General features: G+C 39.8%; 1 protein-coding gene across 2 annotated transcripts in view; it reads right to left on the bottom strand.

Annotated features, from left to right (window-relative positions):
* Positions 1-23953, bottom strand: part of kif26ba (kinesin family member 26Ba) — a 98089-nt gene that overhangs the window by 42366 nt on the left and 31770 nt on the right. For both annotated transcript variants that reach the window (XM_040012098.1, XM_040012099.1), the window contains exons 4-5: positions 13062-13243; positions 5613-5817 (exon numbers count right to left, since the gene is read on the bottom strand). In XM_040012098.1, coding sequence (XP_039868032.1) covers positions 5613-5817; positions 13062-13243 — 387 coding nt within the window. The remainder of the gene's footprint in view (positions 1-5612; positions 5818-13061; positions 13244-23953) is intronic.

The following is a 23953-nucleotide window of genomic DNA, read 5'->3' as shown; positions in this document are numbered from 1 at the left end:
TGTCATTCAGATACAGAGAAGAGTAGATATAAAAGTGGGAATAAGATAAGGCTTTTCCTTCACTAGATAAGAGATGAGACGAAGATGGGTTAGAGACGGGGAAGGAGTAGACAAGTGAAAGCTTCCCATATTAGCCTTTGTAACACTTCTAATAAAATGTCTTATCCTTCTTCAGGTAACTCTATGTAGATCACATATAAAACTGTGAATGAAGTGCAATAGGCAGCTCAAAAGAGGATATGTACCCCTGGGGCAACTGTGACATACTCATGTATTTCTAAGAGTAACAGTACGGCTTTGAATGCTGCTCACGTGGCTAAGGAAACAGACATATGACACACAAGAATATTTTCTCCAGACTCGACTGCAAAAACAAAAAAAAGAAAAGGTCCAATATTTTCAGATTCTTCCCGAAGACTAAAAAGACAGCGAATGCACGCAGTTTAGAAGTGGAGAATTATGATTCCATAATCTAGCAGCGATACAAGCATTAGCTTATCTCAACTGCTAAACGACACTTCTGATGACAGCTGGTGATAAATCCATCATGAAACTCATAGCTTATAAAACTAATTTTGGATAGTCAATTTAAGATGCATAGAAAGTCTTTTTAGTGTAACTTATCTTTCTTAATTATAGATGAAAATCCTTTTTATCCAATCGCTGGAACTCCTCTGCAATTTTTTTATCTTTGCTTTTCATCTGACAGCTTCAAAGATGATAATGTTTCAGTCTCTGCTGAATGTCAGTGTACTCTATAGATTGTTTCCTAAGTGATAAAGCATATATAGTTTAATTTCCTACCGATATACATCTCCCCTTGCTGTCAGTGCTCTGAATGGAAAGTTCCCAACAGACTGGTTTGATTAAAATGAGATGGAGCTTACCAACATGTACAGAAGCATCGTGTATAGAAACAATATGACATCCCTAGATAGAGCAAGCCGGACCCCTCTCTCTGTCTTTCTTTCTGCAGCACACACGTACTTCTGACCTGCACAGGTTGATTTCCCCTGGCCTTAAATGTGATGTCTCAATCTGTTTGGTGCCATATTAACATCGGGGAGAACACTAACCCCCCATAACACTCACGGGCAGGCCCATGTATTCTGCAGGATGTATCGTACACGTTTCCACCAGGGGCTATGCTGCTTCCTTGACAGCTTTCATTGTACACTATAATCCCATGAATATGTGAGCATGCAAGCCCATGTGTGAGCGTGAATGTGTGCAAATGCCATTTCAGCAGGGAACCAACCCCCACCGCAGGTGACATTTTTACTAGAGAAATGTCACCACAGCCATTTTCTTCCCATATGTTTGCGTGAGCATGTGTGCACGCAAGTGTGTGTGTGTTTGTTAGTGTGTCAGCATATGAATGACTGTGTGTTTGATTAGGTCTTGGCAAGCTTAAATTGATTTCAGAGGAGAGGCTTGTTATACTCCAAATATTAGAATATTGCCTTGCTTTTGTACCATTTTCCTTCTTCTTTTTATAACCCATTTTTATCCTAAACAAAAAAGCAGATAAGAGAAAAGAGGTTTATCTTTGCAAAAAACACAGAATTGGTTGTTTCATGTGTATGGAAACTAAGATGTAAGTCAAACACTTGTGGTTCAACTTCCATTTATTTTCTTGGTTATGAGAAATTGTTCTCCTCCTCTGTTGCTTTATCCTGAGCTAAGCTAACTCCTATCTCCTGGTGCAAACTTAGTAAATATACGGTGGACACTGATCTAATAGATTATCAGAGTTGAATCAAAGCAGGTAGTCTGATTGTAGAGCTCCAGGAAGAGATACAGGTTTCTAATAGTAATCACTGTTCTTCCAGTGGCATGTTTCTGATGGTAAAGGAGGTCCACAGAAGACTGCTCTGTCTCTATTCCTGTTCACCTTGTACACCTCAGACTTCAGTACAACTCCCCTCCAGGTCATACCACCTACAGAAACACTAACGATTTTGCAGTGGTTGGATGTATTAGTGGTGGGGAGGAATTATCTGCTTCTGAATGTGAATTCAGTCCAAAGAGACGCTGATCAATTTCATAAGGAAAAAGACGTTTAGGAAGGCTGACTGTGATTTTGATATGATAACAAAGATATGATTACTGATTCATCCAGCACCAATTTTCCCACTTCAACATAATAGGTAGTACTGCAGCTTAATGCTGGTTTCTACTTGTGTTAAATGGAAAGAACCAGAATTATATACAAATATATATGTGAAGCCAGCATGGCAGTGCTGAATACTGCATTTCATCTCGTGACCACTTAAGGCTGGCTCAAGTCAGTGAATACCCATTTACAATTGTTATTAAATAAATCAAATCAAATAACTGTGGCAGTTTGTGCTTCGGTTTTGGTTCGAAATGCTAGCATTTCATTAGTCTGTTGCTTCAGCACTAATTAGAAGGTATCTGAACTTGTGTAATAAACTTGTACAGCCTTCCCATCTAAATATGGCTCCAAAAAACAACCCTCAACCTTCAAACTGTGGAGTGAACAAACCAGTACATCACATGATGATGGCATGTCTATCTGCTGCTGACTGACTCTGTCTGCATCTTCCTGCACTTGTAGTTTGAGTGTAACTTAAGTCCCAAGAGAAAACAATAAACCATGAGATATTTTTTAATAGTTTAGAGATATTGCATTAATACCATTAACACCATTGCATTAAAACAACCATGTTTGTTTGTTCATTTATTTATTTAGCAACAGTAATCTTGTTGTAAAAAATTGTTCTTGTGAAAGCCCCACTAAACACCTTAAGGAAAGGTATTTCACAACAGAAGAAACCCTACATACTGTACGTGGTAGGGGGCTCATAGTTGGTTTAAATTAGTTGTAATAGAACACAGTTTGTACACATCTATCATGAGGTAAAAGAATATCAAAGTGGGGTGAAATGGCAGAAAATATATTGAGCATATAAAAAAATGTCACAGAGGCTGTGAAGAAGGTTTTGGTGTACGTGCTTTCTGATGTACACTTTGTATGAGGCTTCTGTTCAGGGGTCGATCTTATAATCATTTGTTATGTTTGTGACTATGGCTGTAAATATGTGAGCATGAATCCATCTCCTTGACAACTGAGAAGACATCTGCCATCTCCATATGGAGAGAAACAGAGAGAAAGATTCAAAGGAGGGACAAAGTAGAAAACAGAGAACACAAAATAATCAGTTAGAACAATAAAAAATTATATATTTAGATATTTTTATCCTTTTTATCTTTAAAGTTTAGAGAAAGCTTCTTTTTAATTATTGGTGTTTCCCATCTTTTATTTGATACCAAAGACGAGAAATGAGAATACCACAGTACTGAGAGTTTTTGAATTTTAGACTGTAGGAAAGGGTTCGAGTTCTCAGTATTTTATGGTTTTTCTGACTAAATGGGTGTAAGTAGTATCCTGCATTAATTTCACAAAGTAAAATTTTATTGCCTCATTATAAATGGAATGGAACTGACTTGAGACACTGAGCTTGGGTCTCATCTGGTATTTGATATGAATGTCACACAGAGTTAAAATGACACGATGGCAGAGTGCCCAAATGGTTGCAGCCCATGGCACATTATTGAAGGTCCCTGGTTTGGTAAAGGCATTTATAACCCTCCCTTCTGTCTTCCTACACCTGCATCATCCTACAAATTATGTCACACATGCACAAATGTATAACAGATTAATAAACAGATAAGACCTGGTAGAAAAAATATGCACATCCAGTTGTGCTGCACACCGATTTTATGCTTGTGTCTGGTGAGCGCACACTCAAAAGCACAATGGGACAAGTGGGGTCTCTTTCTTTCTCTGCGTGTGGTAATGGACACTGCTGCTTGATGTCTGATTTTGTCCTCCATAGTCATTCATTTTCTAGCAGGAAGGACACACACATACACGCCTCTCACTCAAACTGTGGAGGAGGGGGCACTAAAAACTCATTACATGGACGATCAATATTGCACACACTTGAGAACCGAGTGTGTGTTTGCCCCCTCTACTGCATCCACAATGCACACACGCGCGCACACACATACACATACCATGCTGGACAACAATGACAGATGACTTTTGTCAGCCTGATATGTGTTACCGTGGTAACCGGTAGGTTACATTTTGGTATGTTACAGCAGAGGAGACACACACACGCATGCCAGTAGACACATTTAGATAAATGAGGCAAGGTCACGATAAAATACAGCAGCTTAATATTTGATCAAATTTGAATACTTTGAGGACTGAACTAGCTCTTAAAACCAGATCGTTTTACAGTTGCCAACACAAATGTCAATGCAACTAAACATGAAAAAAAAAGAAAATTAATACTTACAAATACCTCCCCTGGGATCTCTGACCCTTTTTTTGTTTTGGGCAATCAGATCACAAGTGGGAAGCACTAAACACAAGTGTAAACAATCTGCAAAATGGACTGTGATGTGATCGCTTAAACCACTTGCCAAGGTGGTCAGGGACACATTCGCTGCATATCTTTTGTAATGTAATCACTAATAGGTCCCGATGCATCCCCAATAAAGATATAACAAGTAAATGCTGTTAGTGTAGGTGGGCTGGTATTATTATTATTACAGTTCATTAAGCATTTTGTTGTCTCTGCTCTTCCTCACTTGACTGTTGAGAGATGGATGTTATGACTGTGCACAATACCCTGGGACCTTCTAGTGAATGTGACCTAAAAGAAACTGCATTTAGGCATGAAGACAATCTCCTGAAGCTCAAACCGAGCATCAGAATGGGGAAGAAAAGGTAATTTAAGTGGCTTTGATCATAGTTGTTGGTGCCAGATGGGCTGCTCTCAGTGCTTCATGATCTGCTAACCTACTGGAAACGGCCCCCCACACAATCATCTGTAGAGTGACAGAAATAACCACGGTATGCAGAAAAGCATCATTTAACTATAACACACTGAACCTTCAAGCACATGGGCTACAGAAGACCACAACCGCTGCCATTCCTGTCAGATAAGAACAGAAAACTTAGGCTACAATGTGCACAGGCCCAGCAAATTCAGACAATAGGACAGAAAAATTTTGCTTGGTCCGATGAGTCTCAATTTTAGCTGCAACGTTTAGATGGTCTGGTCAGAATTTGGTGTAAAATGGTAAATGGCCTGTATTTGTATAGCGCTTTACTAGTACCTAAGGACCCCAAAGCGCTTTACACATTCAGTCATCCACCCATTCACACACTGGTGATGGATAAGCTACATTGTAGCCACAGCCACCCTGGGGCGCACTGACAGAGGCGAGGCTGCCGAACACTGGCGCCACCGGGCCCTCTGACCACCACCAGTAGGCAACGGGTGAAGTGTCTTGGCCAAGGACACAACGACCGAGACTGTTCAAGCCGGGGCTCGAACCAGCAACCTTCTGATTACAAGGCGAACTCCCAACTCTTGAGCCACAATCGTAAACTACATGCTTGATTCAAATCTTCTATCAAGAGCTCAGGTAATGGTTTGGGGAATATTTCCTTGGCACACTCTATACCCTGTAGTACCAACTAAGTGTCATTCAAACACTACACGCTATCTGAGTGTTGTTGCTGACCATTTCCTTCCCTTTATGACCACACAACATTCTTTTACTGTTACCTTTCCAAGTCCAGGAGTATCTTTGATCTTGTTTGCTGCACGGAGGAGACAAGGTGGAGCTGGGGGAGGAGCCATCAACAGGGTGGAGCTAAAATTGGTGGGGAATAGGGGTGGGTCACATGATGGCGATGATGTCACTGTAGCTGTGAGCGCAGCCGTCTTCTGCTTCTTCTTTTTGGACGCTAAGCTCAACTTCTGAGCAGCTCTGAGAGAGAGAAAAGCAGAGAACAAAAGGAAGAAAGAGAAGGAGAGACAGCAGTCAACCTGTCACATTATTATGCTTAAACTACACTGTGACAAAGTCAAAACAAACAGCAAATATTTTCAGGAGATGGATGGTGAAAGGAGAGGAGGGATGGGGGCACGCATGCATGCACATACAGTGTGACTCTGCACACATCCTGATCCAAAGTAAAACAAATATGCAAAACCCAACCGATATCCTTCAGCACATGCACACACAAAGTCATGAACACATGTACACACAAGCATATTCACATTGCTGTTTACATATGTAGCAGCATCTGGATGGGGAGTGGTTCATTTCCCTTCTTGCTACACGATTCCCTGCGGCATTCAGCTCAAAAGAAGCCACCAGAAATTATATTTATATATACTCTATCTCCTCTCCTCTTTCCTCTCGTTTGTAGCTTTAACTTCTAAACTTCTAAATCTCACTTTCACTCTCTTTCTCCTCTACTTCTGCTCTTGCTCTCATTTTTCTACCTGTCTGCTTCTCTCAGAACAATTGTTTCTCGTCTGAAACTTTTCTAACACTCCTCTCATGCTTCATTTCCTAGCAGAAATACCTCATATACATATATAACAGTCTGGATTTCTATATGAAGCACAGCAACTTTCACTCGTCTTTTCGTCTTTGTCAGGACAGTCGTGTCAAATCAAGTCAAATTGTTTATCTGAATGAATTTAGCTTGAAAATATACATGTTTGCTGATTTATAATGAATGTAATTATGTCATTATTAACAACTGATGAGCACCAATCTCTGTCAAATAACTGTTTCTACTTGGTCAGAGTCCTGTGCAAAAGACCTGTTCTACATATTCATATTTCCTAATGCAGATGTATATTTAGTATATTTTTCTAAAGCCAAAGAGCTTCAATATAACCTGGGCTGAGCTTAAAGGCAGAAGAGAGGTTATGTGAGAGTCATTTTGAGAGAAAACTGAGCAAGTCTCCAAGCAAAAATGTGCTCGAGTGATTTACGTGATCTACATTTGGATTACCGTAGTAAAGAAAGAAATTCTTGAGTTTGAGCTTTTGCTTCTTCAACTTCAATTCAACAAGCCACAACTGAAACTGGCAGATTACCCAACAGCATTAATAATGTGATACAAATTAAAGACCTCCAAAGGGCCACAGGCAGAGATTTCTGCTCAGTTTTTATTCAATCTATCTTCATATATATTTCCAAGATAATAAAAAGAGAGAAAAAGAGAATGAGAGACCTTGCACTCTGGCACGCTCTCTGTCAAAGAGCCATATTCTCACACCATTGGCTTTCAATTAACTGCGGCAGGTTACAGAAATGAGAGCAAGGGGGAGAGTCAGCGAAAAGAGAGAGACTGAGAGAGAGAGGAGAGATTCGGTGACCCGTAGAACGATGAAGCATTTCACCATTTGACTAACTCCCTGGAGATTTGGGTGGGAAGCTGTGTGTCTGTGTTCCTGACTTTGAATGTGTGTGTGAATGCATACTGTTTGCAATAAACCTCCATGAGAAGACTCCTAATTGGTTTTACACTGTGTGAAAGTTAAGCTTACATACTACAGCAAATGCAATCATAAATAATTACAGGTTTTCTCATGATATCAATATAACAGTGTACTGCCCGTGTAAAATGCAGAAGATTACATAAAATGATTTACTGTGTGATAAAAGTAATAATGGACTCAAAACTGTGGATCCATTCTGTTTATATGGTGGCATAAAATGATTTTTTGGGGGAAAAAACTATCTTGTAATTTTCACAGGAAAACAACTGTAAGAAGAAGCTGGATGAGTTGCAGGATGCGACACGACAATGATGGATTTATGCATGGTTACTCTGCTGTAGGAGGTGCCTACTTGTAACACACAGTGCTCGCAGATGAACTTTTTTTCTTCTTCTTCTGTGCATAAATGCTCATTTGTGAAAGGGCTGCTTCTTGGGCAAAGGATTTATTCTTAATTCTTTTTTTTTTTTTTGACTGTTTTTATAATGCATCCCTTAAATCCTCCAGCCACATCAGTTTCAAAATGCACACATGCATCTATTGACATGTTTGTATCAGTGCTATTACCCTCTTATTATATCCTCTCACCCTGACTAGTTTAATCTGTGGCACAACTGAAGCATGGTGGACACGCCACCTAACTGGTGCCATTTAATGACAAGTGGCCTGGGATTTGTCTAAGTGGATCTATTTCGATCTAACCCTAAAGTGAAGGGCACTTGTTTTCCATCCATCAGCTGTTACATCCCTTCATCCTCTTTTCCATTACCTTAATTCCTCCACTCTTCTCCGGCTTTCGCTTCCCTCCTATTACTCCAATCCCGCTTGCTCTAAACCATTCCCTATACCTTACCCTTTATTTTATTCCTCTCTCATTATTTTTTATCCTTCATGCTTTGCTGTCTTATTCTCTGCCCTCTATATAGCCACCCATCCATCCCACCATCCATTCAGCCTTCCTCACATGTATTGATTCTCTCAGCCACCCATGCCTCTCATCCTCTCGGTCCCTTGTTAAAAAGCAGCACAGGTCACAAACAGCCCAGCTAATAACATGCTGCTGCTTTTGCTTTTTTCACCCCCCCTTCCTTTCACACAACTACAAACACTTTCAATTCAAATGCACACACAGCTGATTTATGGCTGCTGTCCCTCTGACTGTGTTGTTGGTTGAGTGGCTAATTACATTCTTTTTAGCAGACTGTCAGTAGAAGACGATACAGGGAGAGACAGAGAGCGATGGCGAAAGTGTGAGAGCACTGGCTAAGAGGGACAGCAGACTGGCTTTACCGACGTTATCTATTGACACGTACATGCAATCCACGACTGACACACTCCTTGCTCTCAATTAAGACATTGCCATAGAATCTGCAGTGAATTATCACTTCTTTTTGCACATCTTTTTGTTCTTCTTCTTTTGGCTGCTCCCTTTTTGGGTTGCCACAGATGACTCTCCTCTTCCATATCAGCCTATCATTGTCCTCTGTCACACCAACCCTCTGTGGCTTTTCCACTTGTCCTTCTGCCTGGCAGCTCCATGTTCAACATTGTTTCCCCATTATAGCCACCATCCCTCCTCTGCACATGTCCAAACCATCTCAGCCTTGCCTCTCACCACCTGAGCTCTCCCTCTGATATACTCACTCCTAATTGTGTCCATACTGGTCACTGCCAATAAAAACCTTAACATTTTCAGCTCAGCCACCTCCAGCTTGGCCTCCTGTTTTTTTTATTAGTGCCTCCATCTCCAAATTATACATCAAAGCAGGTCTCAGTACCATCTTGTAAACCTTCCCTTTCACCCTTGCTGCTATCGTTCTGTCACAAATCACCCTAACACTCGCTCCCCCCACTCTACCCTGCCTGCACTGTCCGTTGCTTTAGATGACTAACCCAGGCGACTGTATTAGCACGCAAGGCTGCATTATAAAATATCAATACACATTGTGTTCAAGTCAAGACATGAAGACAAGTCAAGTCAGTTCATTTGTATAGGTCAATGGAAAGATGATGAATAAATTTATGATGTCTGCTGCTCTTCTGTATTGTGTCTCCTAACCAAGCAACCATCCAAAGCCTCCTTTGTTAAAATGCCCACCTTCAGCTATGAAATGAAGAATATGTAGCTTCTGCTACACAGAAAAAAATGCATTTTACATAAAGGTCTATAGAGGTTTCCAAGGTCATACACTGCTTATCAGTTCATTAGCTCATCAAGTCTTTGTTTGCCTGAAGCACATATAAAGAGTTTTAGCACTACGCCTCGTTTCAGTGTGTTAATAATATGGTGTGTTAAATCACTGTTTGCAAGCTGTCGGGCCTTAAACGGATGGAATGAAAGGCAAGAATGTGGGCTAGTGACGACACTCGAGAGCAAATAGGCCTCTTCCTCCATATGTCAAAATAAAAGTTTAAAACACACACGAGCAAAACAGAAACCATAAAATGTGGTCCCAAAGTGAGACAGCTGATATGTTAATTTTTTTACCACTATACTCATATTTTAATCATCAATCTACCATTGTGATGTCTAATTGGTCCCCAGTTATCATTTGATGGAGCACTTCTTTTTAAAGAATACAGAAGAGAGATAGTGAGATGTAAATGAGACAGCCCCCCCAGTCTCACTGCTATCCTCCATCCAAAATAACAACGCCCTACCAATTCACCAATTCACCTGGGACCTATTCATTTAATCGGCTACCTCCAGCACACACACACACAGCCAGCCAAAATCCCCAAAGATCCAATCCCCGGAGCATTCAGTAAAAAATTCCTTCACCGATAGAAACTCCCTTCCCCCAGTGACTAAGAGCATGCACACACCACCGCATGTCTCTATCCTCTGGCCCAGCAACCCTCTGGGGACAATGCAGCACAGGGAAGATGTAGTGCTACTGCGTGAGTGTGACATATTCACAGACAGATTGCTACTAATGAAAGATATTACTCACATGCACATTAGCAAAGGTAAAGGAAAGGTCAATGTAGAAACTGAGAAACTGTTAATAAAACGGGGAGAACAGGAGAGTTGTGAAAGAACAATAGGAGAGGAAGGAAGGGGATAGAGGAAGAAGAGAGCAATTAAGGGAGAGAAAAAAAAGAGGCGACAGAAAGAGGAGCCTCAAGGAAGATAGGGGATCAGGTGAGTGGAGATATAGCGGACACAGGGATTTTGCCATGTGCAGACAGTGAGCAAGGGGGAAATTGTGTGCATGTATACCTGTGTGTGTGTCTGTGTGTCTGTTAAGAGTGTCTGTATGCAGTTCACATCTGAGAGTAAAGACCAAGATAGGCAAAGGATTTACCACCACTGCATGGCTGCATCCACTGAAGGTAAACACACACAGAGTCAAAAATCAGAGGTGACACCAGGTGAGCACATTGGTATTTCTCTGCCAATTAAACCGAATTCCTTCACAGACACAAAATACACAAATAAAACAGACCCACTGACACTGACATCTACAAACACATCCCGGCAAACCATTAAACAAACTGGATTCTTTCACTTACAAGGTTCACGCTCATAAATTGACCAAAGACAGCTGGCTTTATGTTTGTAATGTCAACCAGATGTGCGTGGGTTTGTGTAAAATGGCCTTGATACTCGGCAGTTCATGGGGTCAAAGAAGGGAGCGCGTGCATGTGTTTGGGTGTCTTCCAGTACAATTTACGACCGGTTGCTAGTGCTTTGAAAGACAGACAGCATTATGTCTGCACCACTGATGCCCGACACTTATATATCAAACACAGGCACACACATTTCATTATCTGCAGATTTAGAGGGGAGAAGACGCGTGTGAGGGAGTGAGAAGGAAAACCATCAGTATCATTTAAAATGTGATTTAAAGCAGCTCATTAGATACGACATGTCAGCAATGCTTCAGACACTGTGACACACTCATGGTGCGGTGTCACCCATGAATAATTTACTCGTTCATTTTGAGCTTGCCATGTTTTTTCATCAATAATTTACCCATATTACCCGTGTCTTATTTATGTTGTGCTGCTCTGCATTTCTCCAGATTTGATTACACAGTTCATCGAAGACTGATGACTGGATCGTTGATAGACACACAACCCAACCAAGAGATAAGTGAGTACTCTTTTGTGCATTATACTGTATAATAGTATTCCATTTTTCCATCACCTTTATCTTACAATGAGATTATTTGTCAGCCCATTATTTTAATTCCTCCTGCTTCATTGAACCAATTGAGAATAAAGAGGCGACGACCTGAATGAGGGGATTTCTAGACCTTTAAACTCAGAACAAACTAAACTAAATGATGAGACTTGCATAAATGAACTAATGAGTTTGCCATTTCTGTGCAATAATAAATCTACTACTCTACAAAATGCCACTGAATCCCAAGAAAGTGATGGTTGTGCGATTAAATGAGATCGGTAGTGCTGTGAGTAGGGCTGCCACAAACAATTATTTTGATAGTCGACTAGTCACCGATTATTTTTGCGATTAGTCGACTAATGAGATCATGCATCCATTGGAAGTAAAACGTACAGCTTATTGCACCAGCATGCATCTGCTCTTATGTAAATATCATTAGCTTACAGCTTGAAGTGTTTACGGTATGTGCTAACTAAAAATAAAGACAAGATGATAGTTTATTAAAGTTTAATGAAATCTGCAGATTGTTTCGTTGGAGTTTAATAAACTCAGTCTCGTTTGCTCCTTGCTATCTAAAATATAACAGGACACCGGAGTATATTCTCGAGCATCTCACACTTCTGATAATCAGTTGTCTGCTTGACGTTTATTCAGCTGTGTAAAAACTATAACTTTATTTCTCAGCCAAACCGATTTACTCAGGAACAAATAAAATACTAAAAAAAGCCAAACAATAACATTTCTACGTTATCTAAGTGACTTATATGTCATGTTTAACCTGAGTAACGAAAGACGGCAGTGGCTTTGAAAACGATTTGCAGGGAGTCCGGTGTTCTCAAGGGCTCTAGTGAGCCTTGAACCCCGGCTAACTATCAAGCTAGTGGGTAACAGATGTCTCCGAAAACGTCGGAGCGCTTTTGAAAATATGTGGTGTCCTGATAAACTGAGCAGATATTTGAGGTTTACACAGCTACATTCTCGCCTGAAAATATGTTAAACTTTAGTTTGTGACCCAAAAAGAATAATAAGAGTAATATTAAAACTAACTAGCTGCCGCCATTGTTGGCAACTGCGCTGGGCCGCACTATGAATTGTGGGACACAGCTTCTTCTTCTTCGGGGTTTAACGGCAGCTGGCATCCTTGTACATGCAGTGCTGCCATCTTCTGTTTCAGTCCGTTATTACACTCTTAAATACTACTACTTATTCATGCGTCTTTTGGGATCTTACAAAGCTTCAAACGACGCGTTGACTATTAAATTAGTCGTCGACGATTTTAATAGTCAACGTAAACGTGATTAGTCGACTAATCGTGGCAGCCCTAGCTGTGAGTATGCAGATTCCCTGGCTTTCCGTGCTTGTGATTTGTCATGTTTAGTCAAGCTTTAGTCAAATTTAAATACAAAAGAACAAACGCAGCAGATGTTCAGATATATTTACAGCTCTGGAGAGAAATTCAATACTGCACCTGATCACGTTTAATTACAATGCCTGCTTGTTGGAATGATTCGTGGAGTGTACGGATCAGATGAGAGAGGTGATCTTCTTGGCTTTCACTCAGTGCGTAAAGTGAATCTTACCTGGCAAAGAAAGAGGCAGCGGCGGAGGTGGCAGTCGCTGCTGTGGTGGTTGCAGCTGGAGTGTGAGAGGGAGAGTTTGTATGTGATGATGAATTTGTGTGTGAGGGCGAGTGTGTGTTGTAGCGGTTCAGGGCAGCTTCGGTAATTCCCTCTCTGGAGACTTCTGAGATCATCTGGGAGATCTGATGAGAGAGAAAGACTTTTTTACTATAATTGACAAAACCAACAAGAGTTAAATAATAAATAAAAATACTAATTAATTAACAATATCCACAGGGCCTGGAGACTTAGACACTGTTGATGGGAACTTCACATTTCATTACATGATAAATTATGCAGTAGGAATGAGACAATTTCCAATTTTTGGGAAGCACTGCTCCGAGGCTGGTATTAACGTGTTGCTGTCACACACAGAAATTATGAGTTTAGTGGAGACTGGACAAAATTTCATAGAGATTTGGAAAGATTGTGTGCAATTAACAACATTAGTGTTAACAGTGAGCGCTAACAATAATTTTCACAGCAGTGGCTGAAATGTGAAAATGTAAAAACCCATCAAAGACACAGTGAAAGAGAACAAGAACAGACGACTGAAGGAAAATCAGAAACAAAGACTGGCAGCAGAGTCAGTATTTGCTGCTCGCTTCTCCCACCCAGTCAGACGTGATAAGACTTTGTCTCATGAATACTTTGATTGTGCTAACTTTGTGCATGTACTTCATGACAAACAAACTGCACACACACACACACACACACACACACACACACACACACACACACACACACACACACGACTGCTATTTATCTCTACCCTTGTCTTTTCCAGATGGTCAGATATGAGAACACAGTCTGGTTTTCCCCACCCATTTTGTTTCCTGTTGAAGGATAACTTATTGCATGCCCCTATGTGTGTGTGTGTGTGTGTGTGTGTACAGAAAACCTCTCTAGTGATCAAAGTGAACCAGCAGCAGAATGTTGTCTGCATCCTAAACAGACATAAACAAAGAAACAAAGACACTCTCTCCTTGGTTTCTTTCTTTCAACCTCATGTATACTTTTGTCAGATCGACCCTTCCTTCTTCTCCTCGCTATTCCCTGTTTTTATTAATAATCTTAACATATCTAGCTGCATTCTCTCTGCAGGGTTGTTCTGCCATCATAAGCTATATCCATATTTGTGATTTATTATTAGATCAACACTCGTACCATTTGCGTTTTATTAGACAGAAGAAAGACAGCGTGGATAAAAAGGGAATGCCCTTTGTACTCATAATGCTCTAAATAAATTACATTTGCTTTCTTGACTGAGTTACTGTTTTTATCAAGTGCACAAGACAAACTTGATGTAATGTGTAAGATACAGAATCTGAAATGAAAATACACTTATTGAGGTGGAATGGTTGCTAAAATAGTTACTTTAGCACTCCTCTTGGAGTGGCAGTAAGGCTTTTTACTTCTGATAACTACAAAAAATACATTTACATAGCTAACCTGCCATATCTAATCAGTTAGATATATTAGATATCTAATGTTTTGTTTCAGGGTTCACATGGTATCTGTGGAAACTTTTCAAGCTACCTTACAGCAGTACAGTTCTGCACTGAGTGTTGTCATGTCCATCACAAAAAATTGATGTAGTTGCTTGAGACAAAAAATAAGTCTCTCTTTATTTCTCTCTTTCTCTCTCTCTCACTCTCTCACACACACACACACGTGCGCGCGCGCGCGCACACACACACACACACATTAAGAAGAACTGATATAGCACAATTAACTGATTTGAATGTGAGTTTGCCACAGCTGCATGTACTCTATGCCGTATGTGTTTATGGGTTTGTGCATGCATGCGTGTGTTAAAGCAAATCATTCATGACACAGATATGGATTATTGATTATAGTTCTTTATGTGCTGCCTACAGCAAGACAGCAAAGCACCTAAATCATGACCACACACTCCAATAAAGGAATTATAGCTTTTGTGTGTGTTAATGTAAGTCCCTTTGAATATGTCTATATATGCTCTTGCCATGCGTGTCTCTGCATATGTGTGTACCTGTGCGCTTAAATCAGCTCCAACGTCTTTATATTTATTGCTGAGGGCTGCTGGGGTCCAAGCTCACCACCTGCTGCCTTGATAAATTACCTACTGTAAATGAGATGCCTCTATAGTTTATATACCACACACCTTTGTACATTTACAGCTGCTTCAAAAGCTCTGACCTGGCTTGGTGCTCCTGCATTATTAAACGAGCTGCGAACATATGAAATGAAGGTCCAGCGAGCTACAGGACTACCTGCGCTTTTGTACTGGCTACTCATAAATTCTGATGAATAAAATAAGGAAAACTACTAACACAATGTAAAAAAAAAACCACTGTCCCACACAATGTTATTATACAAACTAGGTGGTTTAATAATGTATAGCTTTGAGTGCTGGTGCTGCAGTTCAGACCACCAAAGCTGGACAGACATAGAGACACCAGTTTATAGCCTACAGTCACTGCATATGATTTAAGAGTCCACAGCTATGATACTGACTCAGGGAGATTCTACTGAGAGTGTGCAATATGTTTAGTGGTGCTATGATCTAAAAGCCTAAATCATGGAAACATGTTGACAATGGCAGTGCTAATGTGTAGCAGGTTAATGTTAATGTTAGTGTGGGTAAACACAGGTATAGCTGAGGCTGATAAAAATGTCCCTTTTGCACTTACCCAATCTCACCTCTCACCAAATGTGGTGTGTCTTTGTTCGGGTTAGGCATTGCTCTTCTTTTACTAAATTAGTGCTCAGGTGACCTGTAAGTTTTGGCCAGACATGCTGGCATTAACAGGAAGAAAGTTCTTTACGGTGACCATTTAACTTTTAAAGCAGACCCTTTCTTTAAAATATTGTCATGTTGCAATACCACTTACACTTTACTGCCATTCACACTAATCACAGCAAAGCCCCTGACTATCACCAAATGTGGTATAGCTGAGCTGTTTGCACTGATGTTCTTTGTAATCTACCCTTTTCATTAACATGTAATTTCCAAAAAGCAGCAAATTCCAGAGCTAAAGTAACAGTGAAAGTGCCTTTCCTCAAATTGCCACCTAAGGCTGGCTATAAAAGTGAGTCAATCCTTGGACATTCCTGTTAAAATGCCCAACTTTACAACGGAAATGATATGTTTATAGCCTGGTATTAAAAAAGGTTATTGTCTGTGTAGCTAATTTCCTCCCTTTGTAGCAGTTGCATGTATTTTAAGGTCTAAGCATCACATAATCTACTAGTTTGCTCTCTCCACGTCTGAGGATTTTTGTGTTGTCCATCTGAACCTCTCCTCTTAATTGGCTCACACTCTTGGGTTTGCTTGGTTCAGCTCACTGTCTGGTCTCAGCAACTGTTAACAACAGCATTATACTTCTGTCCTCAGCCGCCACACCTTTTTTGTAGCTGACTGTGTGTTCCCTTGTGTTACATCTGAGACTTTGCCAAGTGCTGTTATTGGTTTGTAATGGGATTTTGTGTGTGTGTGTGTGTGTCTGCATCTGTGCAAATAGACTAATTCAGTTTTATTGTACCACTGAAGCAGAAGCAGTGAACTACCTTTTCTTTTACACAATTTTCTCATCTGTTTCTCAGAAGACGGATTTGTTTCTTTAGTTATTTTGCACTTGATGCAATCGCAAGTAAATTTCTTTCAGTTATTGTAACCTTTCTTTTTACATGTTCATGGCTGAATAAATATTACACTTGAAATTCGTGTTGACACTCTGAACTGGCAGCTGGGGCAGGACCCTCCTTTATATCTTTCCGTTGTGCTTCCTCATGACTAGACAGAGCTGTAACAGAGTCTGAGCTTTGACTGACAGGTGCACAGATGTAGGCAGCTGTAGCTGATATCTGTCTGCTAAGCTTCACCTCTTGAACTCGTCCTCTTGCGTTGTTAGTGTCATTTATTTGAATTAACTCCTAATTATTAATCAAACATTTACTATTAATTAACTACTAATTAAACTACCGTCAGGGCTAAAATCATCATGAGATTTCAACAGTTTTGCTGTGTTTCTCTGTGGCAGTGGTGTGGTAATGGGTGCCTTATCTCTGTCATTAAGCCAGCCACTATTTGAGAGCTGTCATATTAATCCTACATGAGTGCTGCGCATACAGAAAATTGATGGTCACCTGGCTAAAGCATTTACATAGCATTTTGGATAAAGTACTCATTAAAGTAAATTATGTCCCATTCAGATTTCCCCACAGGACACAAAGGCTGAGCTGCTGTCTCTATACTTTACAATAAATTAGGTTATCCTACATTGAATGAAACTTTAATGATTCCTGTGGGGATATTAGGTCACAGCAGCAGATAAAAGGATATAGATAACAGCAGGACAAATTGAGATGACTGAGGATAATGCAACAGCCAGAGGTGAAAATAATGCAGCTAATCAATGAAAAACACAGCATCTGACTGTGTTTTTACAAAATAGCCTGATCCTATGACTGTATCAGTCAATGCGGGACTTTGACAAATGTGATATTAGATTTTCCAGGTTATTAAATAAAAAAAAATACAATAGCACACTATACTTCTGTAACTTTTACACTTTTCCTCTATATTATTTCAGTAATCCACATCTCTCACTCCCCTCTCGGAAAACAATAAAAGCTGACCAATTCATCTTCATTACATCACAAACACCATTTCCCCAGCATTTACCTTACTCATCAGTCTCTCTTATTTTATTCTTTCTCATATTACAGGTGCCCAAAATACAATCTGCACCTTCAGTTTTGTATAAGGGGAATAGAAATTGTGTGTTGTGTGTCCACACGCGTGTGTGGTCCTGTCTGATCTTATCGGTGCAATAAACACAATCTGTAAAACCATCTAAGCACTTACTTGAGTGGTTTGGCGGAAGAGAGAAAGAGGCCGCTTGTTCAAAATTAAAGTGGGGGAGGAAATGCGAAAAAATAAAGAAGTGAGCACACGGAGAAGGATGTTTATTTATTTCTCACAGAGGTGGTAGAGTTACAGAAGCAGGAGTTTATGTGTCAAACTATGAAGGAAAAGAAAGTAAGCTTGGAGGAAACAGAAACCCAGTCATGAAACGTAGGCAATACACAAAGGGAAATGACAGAAATGGATGTTGAGAGGGAGTAAATTATCGATATATTTCTAAACCTGAATCCTTAACACCCATAATGAGGCAAGGGGGTTAAAGGCTCAAGTGTCCTTAATGTCAAAGGGCAAGAAAATATTGGAAACACATTTTTAATGTAGTAAATTTGACGCCAGAGTTGTTCTACTCTGATGTAGGTGTTCCTAATAATTTGGCCAGAGAATGCATGAGAGATAGAAAGCGACTGTGAGAGAAGGAGAGAGGAGATGAAAATGAGATCTGTTTAGTTATATGATATATTACATAATCAAATCAGAAACACAGAAACACTGTCAAGGCTACATACTAGAGGCCAGTATGCTTGAAAATGAAAACCAGTTAAAAGAACAGAAAGTAAACTAAGAGGAATGTAGGTTTATTTTATACAGGAAAACATATAATATGAAGACTATTAGCTGTGCTTACTCTCTATCAAGCTCTGACATTTAAAGGTAAGAGCTGGCTCTTCTCTTTCCACCTAGTAGGACTTTGCCATATCATACCACACTAGATAATACCAGCCTAAATCTGTACACGATATAGAAGTGTCATATTGTGATATCAGTCATTTAGCAATGCCATGCATTTATCTTCTCAAGGACACACGACACAAGCCCAAAAATGTCTGAAAGTGAGAGCAGCATGTCAGCTGCTGCTGCTGATTAATACCTAAAGAGGGAGTCGCTTTAACAGGAAGGAAGTGGTTTGGTTACCCCCCAACAAAGCATAATACTTCGTAAAATGTGCAAGAACATGGTTCCTGTTAAGGTAGCAACAACAATCTTCTTTCATCTGTTGATATGCGAACAACTGCTTATATGCGACCCAAAATTAAACAAATAAAATGACTGAGCATCGCTGGAGCACTCACTAGTTACACTCCATATGGTGGATGTAAATCACAGATGCAGTTACATGGCGAAAAATGAGTTCTGTAAATAAAAAGCTATAGGCAACAGTATTAGGCTGTTATTTATGGTGGCCCTGAGAGGCCAAACGGACTGCAATTTAAGAAAAAAAACAGCAATAACAAAAAATGCTGCAAAAGCACACAAAACACAACGGTATTAGGAAAAATGACAGTGGAAATAGGAAAAAACAGATTTCCAAAAACACAAGGGAAGTGTTTCTGGGGAGACAATAATGCGACGGTCCAATTGCAGAAACCAAAATATGCTAAGAATTGCGCTGGGTTTTGTGAGGAAAGAAAAGATGAGAGGTAAGTGTGTTAGCCTAACTATTAGCCTAAATATTCGTCATCAGTATTATATGAATCATGATTAAAAAAAAACGCCTACCATGTTTTGGGTTCCTCCAACTGGTCCGTCGGGTAATTGTCTCCCCAGAAACACTTCCTTTGTGTTTTTTTCTATTTCTGTTTTCGTTTTTTCTATTTCTGTTTTCGTTTTTCCTATTTCCGTTGTGTTTTGTGTGCTTTTGCAGCGTTTTTCTTATTGCTGGTGTTTTCTTAAGTTGCAGTCCATTTGGCCTCTCAAGGCCACTGTAGTTATTGTATAATTTCATTTAAAAGTCCCTGGGATAACCTTCCCTAGGCTACTTTGTGCTTACATTTGACTTATGTTCTGTCACTACTACTATATTGTAATGCTTCTTCTACTGTTGGCAACTTTTTTGTAATATCTTCATATATGTTATTGTAAATTTGCTTGAAATGTTATGATATCATTTTGAGGCTCTATTGCCCACTCCTACCATCCAGATTTACACAGTAGGTCAAACCTTCAGTTCACAAACTTCTCTAATGCGTAAACCAACTATTATTATAGTCTGGCAATAAAAACATATTTTACACAAAAAATATGATTGCAAGGGTGTTCTTTATTTGACATCCTGTTTCTCTCAGATAAACGGAAACAATCCATACACAATAGGCGCAACAGATTCACGGTAAATTAGAAGAGCTAATCTAACCACTGTTGGAATCACACAGAAGCGCACACAGAGGCGCACACACCACACTGAATAAACCTGTTTTCAATTAGCTGCTTGAAGGACAGCACGAGGGCAGAGGTAATGTTGGATTAGCGTTTTCATGCTAGAGAGAGGAGTGAGACACACAGATTCATTCTACCAAAACACTCCCATAGCAAGCCTGCAAAGCTAAAGTGAGCCTTTGATATGGACGTGATTTTTATAGACAGTTTGGTTTGTCGCAGAATGAGAAGCTCTGTCTACAAACTAATTAATGGACCACATGTCACTGAACTCTGCTTTTAATTTAGAGGCTCAGACATTTACTTCAGACACTGAGCAGCTTATAAAAAACATAAATAAATAAAGACCTTTAGACCATTATATGTTACTGGTCACCTTTTTCCCTTACAACAATATAGATCCATCAAAGTTAAAAAATTATCAAGCTGAAAAAGTTAGTGTAATTGCCCCAACTTTTATGTCCTTTTGTTATTCAAGATTTTAAAATTGTGATTTTTATTAAAGCTTTTCTCTCTTTAGGTTTTATGATTTTCTTGTAGAAACTGACTGGTGGCACTCGCAGGGATCATTCCATCATTTTGATCCACAAAACCCACAATTTTTATGTGTCTGCACACAGAGCCTGACAGAGCCCACCTCTGTAGACCACCTTTGTGAGATCCATCTCCAAACAGAGTTTTAGGTTTTGTTGATAGCTACAGCGAAGAAAGCCTAGCTAGTCTGAACTTCATTTGTAGTATACTCTTCTGGCCTTTTGTGTAGCATTTTGGATTTCTTCCCTTAGGGTGGATTTTGAATGGGCTCTGTTATTTTGTTTTACTTTATCTCCCAACTAAAGGCGTGTTTTCAGTTTATTCCATTTGTCTCTCAAGTCCACACTGAGTCCTCAGCCTGTAACTTATGACATACAGTCAGTGCACTTAAAAAGTTAGTGAGTCTACCAGCGCAGAGCAAGTCTACAAGACTGAACTTGGCTAAATAAAAAGTGTGTTAATCAAGAATATAACATTATCTGTCCATGTGAAAATGTCTGTTGTTGCCATCTATGTTGAGGGTGAGCAGAAACATGACCCAAATGCAGGGCGCGCAGACAAAACAGTGTAATGTAAAATCTGACCTTTTGAGTCAGGAGACAAAGTCTATGAAAACAACCCAAACATAACAAAATTCAACAGCTTTAAATAGCAAAACAAATGCAAGGGACACAGACACTCTGATTGGGGATATATAAATATACATTGCTATACAAGAGATAATTAGGGATGGTGGAAAAGCCTGTGGTAAAAGGATGCAGCTAAACCTAAGAAAATGACAAAGGAAGTAAAGTGAGATAAAAATCCCAACAGCTACCAAAATAAAACGTAAAGTAAGCCACAACTGAACTAAGAAACAGAGACAAGACTGATGGAGGGACAGGAAGTGAACAGAGGGAAGAACTAAGAACTGGAGACTCAACAAAGAAAAAAGAAATCATAAAACATACTCAAAGCAAAATGAACTATGAACTCACAGAAAATTCAAAACCATGGCTCCATAACCCAGGCGCCATTACAGCCTAGTAAAGAAATTCCACTTGTTTTCACTGAATTCGTGTCTCCTTTTGTCCTGGACTTCCCATGGAACTGAAAAACAATCCTAATAAATATAAAACGTGGCAGCAGTCACCTCTTAGACTGCTGACCCAGCAAGAATTTTATGTCAGCTATGCCGGCAGACAGGCGGCTTCTTTTCTCTGTCTACCTACAACCGCTCCCTCCCTCTTTCAATTCATCTCTTGTTGTGCGACCCCTGACTAGAGACTTTACTGGAGATTTTAATCATTAAAATGAATTAAACCAATAATTCACTTTAATGTGCTGTTGTGAGTAATGTTTCTGAACAATGGGACACACGATTCTCATAAATCCCACCGATTCCTGCTGCAGCATTTGAGCACAGAAATGCTTTACATTCCCTGCTGTCAATCTACGTGTTTGTTGTCTCCCTCACTTTGCTGAAGAGCGCGAGCATGTTGGAGGAGAATTCTCATTTGGCCTGCATTCAATCATCTCCTATTGTAAGACCCAATGAAAGCTCCACTGATGCTAAAACATGAAGCTATGGCTCTGTTTTGTGGTGCAAGCAGCAAAGCAGATCAAATTCTCAGGCAAAGAAGAAATGCAGAGTTTGTCTACATCTCCCTGCAAACCCTTATGTCCCAGAATTAAGATTGTCAAAACATAGTGATGTTAAAATGTCACGTGCGACGGCTTATTATCGCTTGTGTCCTGCTTTAAACCTTCTCTTCATCATTCTGCTCTTTAAATCTAGTCTCTTCATTTCTTCATCTTTATTCCCAATTTTCATTTTCTTGATTATGTCTCCATTCAGCTCCTCCCCCCATCTCCTTCTCTAGCAGGCGTTAGTCTAAATGAGGGTGATTTATTATCGCGTTTCTCCTTTCCTACTGAAGCACCATTACTGCAGACGCCTCGCCAGAAACACACAGGCTCACTAGGATTTTACAATTCCCAGCGCACATACTAATTCATATACAGAATACAGAATGAGATCATGTAAAGAAGTTCCTACACATCTACACGGAGCTTCAAAATACGCCGTTTGCACACAATGATGTGCAAGTATGCATGCTGGCTGACACACTCTTATAGCCCAAACCCTTTGCACACACATCAAGGCACACTCACACACAAATATACTCAAAAGTGTATCTAAATGCAAATTACAAAACAGACAAAAAGTAGCCTGAAGGGAATGTATGTGGTAAACACTTTTAAAGGATTTAAATTTTGGACACCCAGGATTAGCATTACCAATTTAGCATCTGACCCAATGTCAAGTACGTTATTATCTTAAGCAATGTCCATATTTTCTTTCCTGAATTTTATGATATCACTATGAAGTGGTAAAATAAAATGTGCATCTGAACCAAAATGTTTTTATAACATTACAGGGATCTTTATCTCTGACCACCAAAATCAAATCTGTTCATGGTTGAGTCGAAGTGAACGTTTGTGAACAGTTTCTAGAATTTCCTTTGTTCAGGCAGCTTTCAAAGGACTGAGATGTGCATACACATGAATGGGGAAACAACAAACATGACGCAGGCACATAAAAAGCAAAACACCTTCCTGCTTTCATGCTGGCTAAGTTGAAATCAAAGAATTTTTTTTAAGTGGAGCACGGTCAAAAAAGCAACATGAAACGATGAAACTATGAAATGATGTGTAAAATTGAAGTAGCGGATGAAAAAAGTGATGCAAACTGCCCTGAACACCATGCTTGAACAGTTTTTTGAACATAAAGCTGGTGTATAAATGTACATATGATGTGAAATATCTGATTTTTTTTTCAGTCTCACAATAGTGAAGAATTCTTCCAAAGACTCCTGGATCGTTATCCAGATCAACTCAAAAACATTGATGACTTCTTCTTTGACCCTGCGATAGACTGGCGACCTGTCCAGGGTTTACCCCGCCTCTCGCCCTAATACAGCTGCGATAGGCTCCAGCCCACCCTGATAAGGATGAGCAGAAGAGAATAGATGGCTGGACGGACTTCTAGGTTGAGCCAAGCCCCCACATGTGCTGGAATCTTCATGCATAACTTTCTGCACAAACCTGCTAACAGACAGACAAACCTAAACCTCATAACCTAAAAAAAAATTAACGCCTTTTTATTTTCTGAGAAAATGAAATTTAGCAAAAGAGAAATGCTCTTTCAAATCTGAACTCTTTGACTGTAATTCCCACAAAGACATACCAGAATACATAAAAGCCTGCAAAC

Source organism: Simochromis diagramma, unplaced genomic scaffold (genome assembly GCF_900408965.1).
Source record: "Simochromis diagramma unplaced genomic scaffold, fSimDia1.1 OVJJ01000603.1, whole genome shotgun sequence".
Lineage (NCBI taxonomy): Eukaryota > Metazoa > Chordata > Actinopteri > Cichliformes > Cichlidae > Simochromis > Simochromis diagramma.
The sequence above is the reverse complement of the archived record's forward strand: the minus strand, read 5'-3'. Positions and strand labels throughout refer to the sequence as shown.